General features: G+C 44.0%; 1 protein-coding gene across 1 annotated transcript; it reads right to left on the bottom strand.

Moving 5' to 3' along the window:
* Positions 1 to 1,533: 1,533 nt before the first annotated feature.
* Positions 1,534 to 10,364, bottom strand: rps3a (ribosomal protein S3A). The gene is given in 6 exon segments (NM_001292403.1): positions 1,534 to 1,698; positions 2,737 to 2,846; positions 5,473 to 5,681; positions 6,404 to 6,591; positions 7,295 to 7,398; positions 10,276 to 10,364. Coding segments are annotated over 6 exon segments (798 nt in total). The 5' UTR covers positions 10,338 to 10,364; the 3' UTR covers positions 1,534 to 1,573.
* Positions 10,365 to 12,522: the final 2,158 nt, after the last annotated feature.

The raw sequence follows: 12,522 nt of genomic DNA, 5'->3' as shown, positions 1-12,522 counted from the left end.
CCTTTGTGGAGTCCTGTAGCTCAGTGGTTAGAGCACTCGCTTTGCAAGTGAGAGACCTGAGTTTCCTCACTCCACACAGAGCCTAATAATAATCCCTCCAAAAAAACAAACAATAATAATTGGTCATTTTCAATCTACGACTGTTTGTGGGACATTGCTGTGTGCAATTGGCTGCCGCGTTCGCCCACAAATAGTCAATTCACTTTACAGTGTGTTCTGTGAAGCACTTTGGGACGTCCTCCCGACGTGAAAAACGCTATATCAAATGCAAGGATTATTATTATTACCTCTAATCTAGTTTTAAGCGGTCAGTTACTGGTCAGATTGTATTCAGCATTTGTCTGGCTCAGAAAAAAATACTATTGTGTCTGAGTCATAAGGTCGTGAGTTCCAACCTTATGTTGGAACGTAAGATCGTATTCCCAATTGATATACTCCACTGTAAGTACTACATTGCATTTAAGTAGACCATCTTTCAAATGAGATGTTAAACTAAGGTTCCAATCTGTCCATTCAGGTGGATAAAGCTTTCATGGCACTATGCGAAAAAACTAATTTCTCCTTGTAGCAACCCTCCAGATAAAATTGGTTGTTCATTTTATGGCTGTTTGTGTACACATTGACTAAAAATAAATGTTTACAGCATTTTTAGGTGTTTCAAGGAATGTTACATGAATGCTTTAATATTTTATGGAAGTACCTGGACTAAACTATTTCTATAGCAGGTTATTTGTATTGTAAACCAAATACAAACTTAAAATATGAAAAAAAAGTTCATCTAGACTGAACTACAAGTCATTCAGTCTAGTATTAATAGTATCATATGCTTGGATCATGAACTCTCTCACAAGACCATGGTTTATATCATCATGCTATCAATGTCTTGACTGCTTCCCATGCAAAATGGATCACCCCCTTCACTAATTTCATCACTCACTTCCAGTAACTTTAAAATATCTGATCTATCAGAATAAACTTGCCTACACGGTCTGCCAGAGGTGCTCACCAACCCTTTGCGATGAGCAACCTAGTACCATGGGAAAAGGTTGCCCTCAGCCAAACATGTGGTAGGCTGCTCCCTTCCAACATCCATTTCTGACAAAAGATCATTGCCCTGAAACATTAACTCACTTTCCTCTCCATAGATGCCGAGTGTTCCCAGTGACCTGTTTTATTTTAGGCTGTTTTGGCAAGGTCTGAGTGATTCGGGTTTAAATGAGCAAAATTAAGTTTTTTAATCTATCATATAATAGACACAAACTGACAGTTGGTCCCTTGGTGCATGTGCAGTATGTATGTCCTTCTGGTGGCAGGCAATTTTATAGATTGGGTGGTGGGGGGTAGGGGAGAGGAGAAAGCTGAGCAAACCATAGCACAGAGGAGGTTTAAAGGACGGTTAGTCTAACAAGACATCAAGGTTCTGTACTGGCTCCCTGAGATAGCGCGTGTATCCATGGCTGAAGTGAGATGGCACACAGGGGAGCCCCTGGCTTTTCAACTGAAAGTTAGGTGAAATAAAACATGTACCCAGTTAGATTTTGGATGTTTTATTACACAAGTTTAAAATGTATTTTCAGACAGTTTCTTGGACTGGTGGTTCATATCCATCAGCTCGATCAACCTTAGCACCAGTTTCCTCCCCAGAGGGTTTGCTTGTGATGCTTCCTCCTTCACCGTGCAACTCCATCAGCTTGCCCACTGCAAGAGATTAATTCAATTTTGTAAAATGCTTACCACAAAAACATATCATGTGTAACACTTACATTTTGAAAGGTTTGCAATACATGTGGTTAGTTAATGACACTACACGCCAAAGACCCTAACCAGCCTATCCTCTTGGTAGCTTTCCAGTAATCCAATATTTTCTCGCAGTAATCATTTAGGTTATTTGGGAATGAAATGTCAAATCATCAACTGCCCCAATCAAACACTTCAGTTGTCTGGCAAACATCAAATAAATTGTGAAACATGCACTGTCAAAACATCAACTGCCTCATTTATGTAGGTATTTAGCCAAAAAACATTTTACAGTACAAAGACGTTCAACACATTATCTGGTGTTCCCCATTCTGGTATAAATAGGGAGAATTCTCATCCTTGCTCTTCTCCGCAATTCATCATTTACATTGAATTCCACTGACTAATCGTTGCCCACTCCACTAACTCATCCTGTATCCCTCTTCTGTCTGATGACACCTAATTTATTAGCAAAATTGCCAAAGAAAGTAACACGGGGTATGTTGACAACCCATCAGCCTGAACAACATCTCCATTATCGCATGCAACTTTCTGCCCTTCATACATCATGCTCCTACACTTTTTCCCCATTAATGCCATAGGGTTTAATTTTTGCATCAAGCCTTTTCTGCAGAACCTAAAATGCTTTGAAGAAATCTGCCAACAACATTCCCTTTTTTAAAAAAAACACTTCAAATCTGTCAGTTTACCACAGGGTTGGGCTCAGCTGTGAGCCTCCATCTCCTCCACCTATATTGGAGGATGAGTGGCACCTGTCAAGCAACTATCCCAGTAATAGGAAAAAGCTAAAATAACTACAGGAGCATGAAGCTTTTCCAGGGATAATAATCCCCCTAAAAAACAATAATTTGCACTGCACTCTAACCAAGGTGCCCTGTATTCAGTGTGTGGAGCACTGATTTGAATGGTGCAAAACTGCAAGTTAAGGTTGGATTTTAAAACTGCAAATGCATAGGAACCATGAGAAGGCACACTCACATTCAAACTTGGGCTTTTTAAGCATCTTGACTTTCCGAACGTATACATCATGGAGAGGATAAATTGACTGGCAAGCCTTCTCAATGTCCTTACCAATACTGTCTGGGATCCTGAAAAAACAAAAGTAAGGATTGTTAAAACAATACATAGAACAGAAATACCGCTTTGTCAACCATTAACTTTTGGTTTCTTTAGTGATTTTGAATTTTGTCCAACTATTTCAGCTACAACATCATTAGAAGTTTAAAATTCATCAGTATATTAAGCAGCATAGTGCAAGGAGTGATGACTACACAATTCACAGTTCGATTTTTTTAAATTAAAGGTTATAATTTGTGTCCTTGAAATGATAGAAAGCCTTCTGGATAGTTATCGCTCATGCCGTCTCATCTCAGACTCCTAACCCCTCAATCAGCCAGTGCACAGTGTTTTGGCACTCAGTTTAACCTTCAATCTCTACATGCAGTCAATTGCTGTCTTTGCATCTCTGGAATCCCTGCAATCTCATCCAAACCTCTCTCCGCTTTGATTCTGGTTCCATAGAAATGAACAACATAGTGGGAGGCCATTCGACCCATTTATTTTCCATTTGAGCATTGCTTCTCGCAAGATGTTATCCACCCATATCCCAATTCCCCACACCCTTGCTCTGCAATGTGCTTGTCCACTTCTTTAAATGCCCTAAACAGCTGCTCAATTGTCGCCCAGATCATTTCATCTGCAGGCAGCCTTCAGAGCTTCTTCCAAATCTCCCTTGGTTACAATCTTGAATTTATACCTTCTCAAATCCCCTACTAGTGGAAGTTTTTCTGAGATTAATTCTCTCACTCTTCCATTATCTTAAACACTTCTATTACACCACCCCTCAACCTTCTCTTTTCCAACAGATCTCCCTCCTCTGTCAACCAGTGGTGACCACTGTGGCACTGCCTGAAACTATCCCAAAACCTCTGTCTTGCTTCCTCTATTCAAAACCTTCTTAAAACACATGTTTGTTGCAGTTTGGATTAACATCCTTAACAGCTGAATTTTCTCTAGAATTGTTAAACAAATGTAAACTGTTATTGTAAAAAGAAAGTTATAAAAGCAGAATAGAACTAACGAGTAAAGTCATTTAGAATTTCAAAAAACAGCTCTGGGAAAGCTCATTACATCAGTTTTAACCTATTTAATCTCAAATCCAGGGACTGTTTGAACACTATCAGAAATTAGCATTTTTTTAATAAGGCATTTTACAGAATTCCCAGTGAATACTACTAGCTAAATTTAAGCGCTCTGAGATGCTACCATGCGTGGAGGGCACTATATAAGTGCAAGTTGTTGTAAATGACTTTTTCATCAAATATCACACAAGGTATAAGATGGGCAATAGGACAGAATGCCATGACCCCAATATACTGTACTAGAAAACTTGCTTTTGTAGTGGCCAAAATAAATTGAGAATGTCCAGTCGCACTGTTACAAAACCGATGTCCTCATTTAAAGGCAAATAAGTCATTTCAAACTAGAAAGGTATTGATATGAGCATACAACAATGCAGCCAGTGTACTCTATGGTACACACACATTTCTTCCTCTCCTGCAGCAAACAAGACCGTGTACTTCAAGCTGTCCAATACTGCAATACAACACATCTAAACTGGTCAGTCTATTTTGCTGAAGCTTTCCTTTATTTTGTCTGACTTGAACCACACTAGATATAGCAATGTAACAAAAGAATGCAGTCCAACAAAGTAATAGAAGCATGTAAAATGCTTCTTAAATTTGAAGGCTACACAAAAGTCACTCAAAATTCCAAAGCAATACTAGACCAAGATGACATGACCTGTTCTGCAACCAGCAACTGCAATATATTGTCCTACGGGAACTCTCTCCTCGCCGGCCTTCCCGGCACCTCCCTCCAAAAGCTGCAGGTCATTCAGAACTCTGCAGCTCGTGTACTGTCCCGCACCAGGCTTCGGGACCACATCACTCCCACCCTCGCTCGCCTCCACTGGCTCCCCATCCCCCAGAGGATTGAATTCAAGATCCTCATCCTCACTTACAAGGCCATTCACGGCCTCGCTCCCTCCTACCTCTCCTACCTACTATCCCCCTACCTACCTGCCCGTACTCTCCGTTCCTCTGGCTCCGGTCTGCTCCACATCCCCCGCCCCAACCGCCCTACCATCGGTGGTCGGGCCTTCAGCCTCTCAGCCCCGAGGCTCTGGAACTCCATCCCCCAGTGCCTTCGCCGCTTCCTCCCTTTCCTCCTTCAAGGCCGGTCTCAAGACCTTTCTCTTCAACCGTGCCTTCAGCTCCCCTCTCGACTCTCTACCCCCTCCTCGCTCCCTTCTTTCCCTCCCCGACCATTTCCCCCTAAGGCTTGGGTCCCAACCCAACTGTCCAGCGCCTGAGATGTCCTCCCGATGTGAAAGGCGCTCTATAAATGCAATCTTGTTGTTTTGTGTCCTGGAACGGCAATTAAAACTATCGACTCCAAATTGGTGCCAATACAAAACTTGAATGGCATGGCACCTTTTCACACTATGACAAGTTTGTGTAGTACAGTATTAGTCTTACTTCAGGGCAGAATATGGGGAAAGGGCAGGGACTGAAAGGATTGATCTTATAAGAGCCAGAATGGCCTTAGATGCTGCAAATTTCTATGGTTCTAATAAAAACCTTACCAAGAAAGAAGCTTTAATACAACCGCACACAGACTGGAATATACAGACCATTTTCTGTGTTTACTTACAACTTGTTGACAACCTCTTTGAGATCATTTGTTTGTACTTCACGCATCATGATCTCCATCATCTTCTTGCGGATTGTGCAGACCTGCTGGTGTTGAGCATAGGAAGTCTTCCGGATCTGATTGTTCCGTTTCTTGGTGAATCCTACACAGAAGAGACGCAACAGGTATCCATCTGTTGTCTTGACATCAATGTGGGCTTCAATCATGGTCTACAAGGTCAAAGAGGAATTAAATTAATTAAAGGTTACTTTGAGCATAAATCAAATCAGTTCACTAGACAGCAAGCAAATTTTTTTTAAATTAGCTAAAATGAATATTGATTTCCAAACTCCCAAGTTAAAAAAGCACAAATCTCCAATTTCTGATATAGATGGGGAAGTAAAAGAATTAAGCCAGTATCCAGTGACCCTGCTGCAAATGTATATGTGGATTTTGGGAGTAACAGGTCCAGTAAATCAAAGATCTTCGTATACAGCAAGATAACAAAACGTCCTTGAATTCAAATCCCTCCACTCACCTACCTGTCCCGCAACCTTACCAACTCAGTCAACACTGACCTGTTCCATGTTTCCTACCCAACAAATGCCACTGTGAGCTTTCAGCCATTCTATTCCCCATTTCAATATCTATCCCAGAGACCTTACGCCTCTCCTCGTCCCCTCCCTAAATACTTTTAAAGCCCAGCTGAAGATTTATCTCTTCAACCATGCCTTCATAGTTATGTGAAGTGCTTTGAGATAGCTTCCCGACAAAGTGCAGATTAACGTAAACCATTGTATAAACAATATTTCTATGATGTATGCAGATAATTTGAACTATTTGTTTGGAATGATACTGAAGGTGTGAATACATTAACTGATATATTCACAACTCCCATATTGAGCATCAAAATTAAATGACCCCATTGGATTCTATACTGATTAAATCTTACCTGCCACTTCTTGACCATAGAACACATCTTGTCACGTGTTAGGTCCATGCCATGAAAGTTGGTTAGACAGTTCTTGCCCTGAACATCTTCGACAATCAGCTTGAACTTGCGGAAGGCCACCTCATCATTCTGTAAGTCGGCAAGACTCACCTCAAACACACGGCCTTTCAAGCCTTCTGAGGCAATCTCTGCATGACAAATGGGAAGACAAGTAAATAACACTCATCAACCTGCTCACTCTTCACACTAATGCATTTAAAGAATGCCAACTTGCATCTACCTGGAAAAATTAGTTTTCAAGTAGAGCGGAATGTGCTGGAAGGTTTAAGCAGACCAGGAAACAGCAAACCAAATAAATGTCTTCTTTAGCTAGACACCAGTTGACTTCAGATTAACCTCAGGTAAATCAGACAAAACGCCTGTCCCTGATTCATCTGTATTCTTATCTGTTTTAAATATGCCGGTTAATCCAAACAAAAATCTGGTTAATCCGGACAAAATGTGTACTGTGCTATTCAGTCTCGAGCGGTTCCATTCACAAGCAGCTCCAGCCTGTCAATCGGTGGGGGCAGAGGAATGGGGAAGAAACAAGGGAAGGAATGTAGATGGGAGAAGTCAAATCACAATTGACTGACAGCCTGGAGCCACACTTTGAGCAGCTATCCTCAAAGTTGTATAATTCTATATGTGGTACTTTTAACAATCATTTTTTTTCCATTAAAGCTGACAATTACAATATTTGGAAACTTCAGTACAATCTCAATAAACATAATGTTAGGTCATATGGGACCAAAACAAATCTTCATCAAAAAATTCCATATTACTCCTGTACCCATTTTATTTTAACCATGAGCACAACTTGTTCCATTTAAATGGAAGTTCTATACTTACTAGTTCCTTGGGTTCTGGTCACCAGAGTTTTCCCCAGGTTCCTAATGTTAAACATGGCTGGGGCTTTAACATCATACCAGTCCTTCTTGGAAAAAGGATCCACACTGAGGAGAAATTGAAATAAAATTAGTCAAGTATTCAGATTACAGGACAGGGAAAACCTAATACAACAAACCTGAAACAGTCTGTATCAGTTTTGGCTCAGTTGGTGGAACTCACTTCTAGGTGAAAATTTAGATTTGAGTTTCACACCAGGACTTGAGACCTCAGGATTGAGTCCAAAGTAATAATAATCCTTGCCTTTGATAGATCACCTTATCGCATCAACAAAACTTCTCAAACACTTCACTGAATTTACTGTAAAGTGTAGTGACTGTATTTTGTTGGCAAACAGCTATCAATTTGCACACAGCAATGTCTCACAAACAACCATGAATAAAGTTAAATAACCAATTTTATCTGGAGGTTTGTTGGCCAGGAAACCAGGAGAAGCTTTTCAAATAGTGCCATCCCATTAGCATTCCCTGAACATGTTGCCAGGATTGGTTTAACCTCTCAACCTGAAAACAGCACTCCACCAGGAATAGCATGTGAATAGCATGTCGACCTAGAGTGTATGAGCTCAACGACACTTGAACCTACAACCTTGACCCAGACAAGAATTCTTGTGGAGTCCCGTAGCTTAGCGGTTAGAGCAATCACCTCACAAGCGAGAGGACCCGAGTTTCATTCCTGGGCTGGTCAAAACACATCTGTTTACCTAGCAGCAAGTAGGATTGTTTCGCCCTGCCCAGGAATCAAACTCAGGTCCTCTCGCTTGTAAGGCGAGTGCTCTAACCACTAAGCTACAGGACTCCACAAAAGTTCTCATGTCTGAGTCAAGATTGTAGGTTCAAGTCTTATTGAGCTCATATAAACTTGGTTGATATGCTGTTCCTGATGGAGTGCTGCTGAAACTCTGGTCCACGCCTTTATCACCTCAAGGCTGGACTATGGGAACTCTCTCCTCGCCGGCCTTCCCGCCACCTCCCTCCACAAGCTGCAGGTCATTCAGAACTCTGCAGCTCATGTACTGTCCCGCACCAGGCTTCGCGACCACATCACTCCCACCCTCGCTCGCCTCCACTGGCTCCCAATCCCCCAGAGGATCGAATTCAAGATCCTCATCCTCACCTACAAGGCCATTCACGGCCTCGTTCCCTCCTACCTCTCCGACCTACTATCCCCCTACTTACCTGCCCGTACCCTCCGTTCCTCTGGCTCCGATCTGCTCCACACCGCCCTACCATCGGTGGGCGGGCCTTCAGCCTCTCAGCCCCTTGGCTCTGAAACTCTATCCCCAGTGCCTTCGCCGCTTCCTCCCTCTCCTCCTTCAAGGCCGGTCTCAAGACATTTCTCTTTGACCGTGCCTTCAGCTCCCCTCTCGACTCTCTACCCCCTCCTCGCTCCCTCCCTTCCCTCACCCTAACCATTTCCCCCCTGCTCGGGTCCTGACCCAACTGTCCAGCGCCTTGGGACGTCCTCCCGACGTGAAAGGCGCTCTATAAATGAAATCTTGTTGTTGTTGTTTTCAGGTTGAGCAGTTACTCCAAGTTTCCTTATTCCACGTGCGTCTGTTTACCTCGCCGTAATTAGGAACCTGGTTGTTAGCCGATTGGAGCATTGCTTTTCTGGAGATAATAATCCCTTCACTTTACAGTATATTCTGTAAAGCGCTTTTGAGACTCTCGAAGACGCGATAAAGCACTATATCAAATGCAAAGATTGTTAATGCCGCCAACTGCTTGCAGGACACCGCTGTGCGCAATTGGCTACCGCGTTTCACCCACAAAATATACAGTTGATTCACACTTTACAGTATATTCCGTGAAGCGCTTTGAGACGGCTCGAAGATGTGATAAGGCGCTATATCGAATGCAAGGATTATTAATGCCACCAACTGAGCCAGGCTGTCCCCTGAAACACAGAGAAAGTGCTACATTAGTAGAAGGTGCCACACGAAGAGATTACAACACACTGGTTCAGGTGGGCATTAAGTATGCGGCCACACTATTTCGAAAAGAAGGTTGCAGTGTCCTAACCAGCAGCGACCAATAGTCAAAACACACATTGCCGTTGGGGGACATTTGCTGCGTGACATTTCCTGCGTTGGCCCTCGTAGATCATACTTGGAACTAACTTAACAGCCCTCGAGAGAGAGAGAGGGAGAGAGGGAGAGAGAGAGAAGGTTCAGCATCGGAGATCGCGCGCAAAAAAAAAAGACAAAATCTGTGAAGCGCTTTTGAGCCATCCCGGACACGTGACGAGGCGCCACAGCGCACGAAAGCCTTATCAGTCCGTGTGACATTACGGCTAACGCGCTGCTGCTCTCACACGTCGCACATTGCTCCACAGGAGTTAAAAAGCTCAGGGAGGAGAGACCGGGGTGGGGTGGGGGGTGGGTGGTGTGTGGGGTGTGTGTGTGGGGGGTGTGTGGTGTGTGGGGGGTGGGTGTGGGTGGTGTGTGTGGGGGGGAAGTTAATGCGACTCCGCATTATATATATAAAATATATATATATATATAAAAAAGCGAGCGAGCGACTGCTCCTCAACCACTGGCCAACCCGCTCCGCCTCACTCCTGAAGCCGCGGCCTTGGGATGGGATCCCAAGGCCCTGACGGCGGGCGAACCGCCGCCGCTTCACATGATATATTTTCGCTCTCTCTCTCTCTCTCTCTTTCCCCACCGCCGCCGCCGCCATTTCGGGACAGCCATCTCCCGTACCCGTGGAGGAGGAGGAGGGTTAAGGCGTGAGGAGAGAAACCCGTGGCGGCCTGAGGTAGAGGAGCCCCCGGGGCCGGACCCGAACCCTCCCCCTCCCCCCCCGCCACCCCGCATCCGCTGGATATCAGAAGCATCCGCGGGGGCCGTGGCCGCGGACCGGCCGGACGGTGCGCGGGGAAGCCGGCCCGAGGCGCTGGGCGCGAGATGGACGACTCACATCTTCTTTTTGGCCCCTTTCTTGCCGCCTTTGGTCAACCGCTTGTTCTTGCCGACTGCCATGTTGCTCGGGGGGGGAGCTGGGAAGAGGGGGAGGCGGAGATCTCGCGAGACTTTTGGCGGCTCTCTCAGGTGCCCCGGGACTCAGGCTCCGCCCCCTCTTCCCCCCCACCGCCCCCACCGACCCCCCCCCCCGCGCGCGCGCGCGCGCCGACATCTCGCGAGAAGAGCGCGGCGGCCAACAGACAGCGCCAGCGCGGACGGGCAGAGTGATTGACAGCTGGTGCTGCTGCTGCTGCAGAGGTTGGCATTAGGTCAGTGGGGATACTCAGCACCCAGTTCCCTCTCTCCACACTGCTGGCTGACCTGCTGAATGCCCCCCAGCCACTTCTGTGGTTTTTTTTTTTTGGTGCCCGATGGACAGCAGTCCCTCCGCCTCGCCCCCACCCTCCAAGACCCGTCTCGAGACCCTCCTCTTTGACCGCGCCTCTGGTCAGCTTCCTACCCCTGCCCGCCACCCACCCCTCCTAATCCCATCCCAACCACCAGCTTTGGGTGCGGACCCCTGACTGCACAGCTCCTTGATGTGAAAGGCGCTATACACGTGTAATTTGTTGTTGTTGGTCAGATTGGGCGGCTTTCACACCCAGTTTGGGGGTGTTTTTGTTGCACTGTGCATCAAAGAAGACTGCTCTGGGCAGGTGCCCTAATTTTTAATTTATGCCTGCAACATGTCCCCATCCCTTGAAGATTTTTTTCACACAGTTACAAAAGCACTGACCTAAATTGGCCACTCTGCTACCCCCATAGGAGCCAATGCATAATTTTTGGGCTTATACCTGGTTGACTTTGGGCTACAATTCTATTTTAATATCTGGCAACTGGTGGTCTGAGCTGCAAGGGCAGTTTGTACTTAAGTACAGTATACAACAATGTCTCTGCTATTAACAAATCAATATTACATTACCCCTATACCCCTTCAAATAAGGAGGACGATCCCAAAGCACAATATTTACTGTCAAGTGTAGTGTCTGTGTATTTTGTAGCCAAATATAACAGATAATCAGAGAGAATATCTCAAAAGCATTTTACAAAGATACTGTGTCGTACTCTGATATGTCTCAGCAATTAAGGAAGATTGAGATTCCAGCAATTCCAATTGTAATCCTCCACCTCAACCTTCAAAGATGCATACACATTTTGTGCATTAAGAAAAAACTTTATTTGTTTTTGCTGTATTTTTATATTTCATCAAAACACTGGACAGATAATTGCTCCACCCACAAATAGTCATGAGATCAATAGCCAATTATTCTGGAGGATTGTGGGCCTTAAAAAACTAGCTTCTCTTTTCAAATAATGTTATGGCATCTTTAACATCCATCTAGTTCAGACTTGAAACTTAGGTTGCCAACTCTGGTTAAACGTATTCTGAGAGGTTTCATCAGATGATGTAATGCCATTAAAGACGGAGTTACTCTAAAACAAATTCACTGTGGAGTGACTGCAAAACACATTCATTTTGAAAAATGGTTTTGTTCCTTTTCATAATGCAAAACGCTGTGATTGCTCATGAGCCAGGGTTATTTTTGCTCACTATCATAAAGTGAGACAGCACTGACTTTACAGTAGCTGGATAACATAAATCACATCACCAGTAGACCAATAAGAAGATTGAGAGGGCAAGCCACACTGCCTTGACATTTCAAGCACCAGGTGGATTGTAGAGTCTTCAGATGTGTAAGAAATAAACAAGAAAATGATAACATAAGGATAAACCTGTTTCATTATTTAATATTCATTCTGAGAATTCCCTATGATTGTTCTCCCAGGTTGCTCGTAGTATTGTCCATCAGATTAATTTTTAATTCCTGGAGACTCCAGGATAATCCTGGAGGGTTGACAACTCTATTTGAAACTCATACCTTCTGAAGTAAAAATAAGACTAGTAAGCCAGTAGTACCCAAGCGACACTTTGTGGCCTCCAAGATTTGGATCTTGTCAACCTATGCCAATTTCAGAAATTAGGTTAACATAGAGAGATAGAGAGAGAGTTCACATTTTTGCTAGAATGGAAATCATAAATTTATGAAATAGTTTGGTTTGGATTCTTGAATGTGGTGATGGTTTTCTGTATGAGTCAGATACCTATCTGACCAAAAAAAACTCAGGAAATCATCACTGAAAGAGTCTTGGAGGAGAATAGAAGGAACATTGTCATGCCAAAGTTTTTTGGAATATTAAATAC

This window comes from Callorhinchus milii, unplaced genomic scaffold (assembly GCF_018977255.1).
Source record: "Callorhinchus milii isolate IMCB2004 unplaced genomic scaffold, IMCB_Cmil_1.0 Scaffold1, whole genome shotgun sequence".
Lineage (NCBI taxonomy): Eukaryota > Metazoa > Chordata > Chondrichthyes > Chimaeriformes > Callorhinchidae > Callorhinchus > Callorhinchus milii.
Note: the sequence above shows the minus strand (reverse complement) of the source record. Positions and strands in the feature narration are given on the sequence as shown.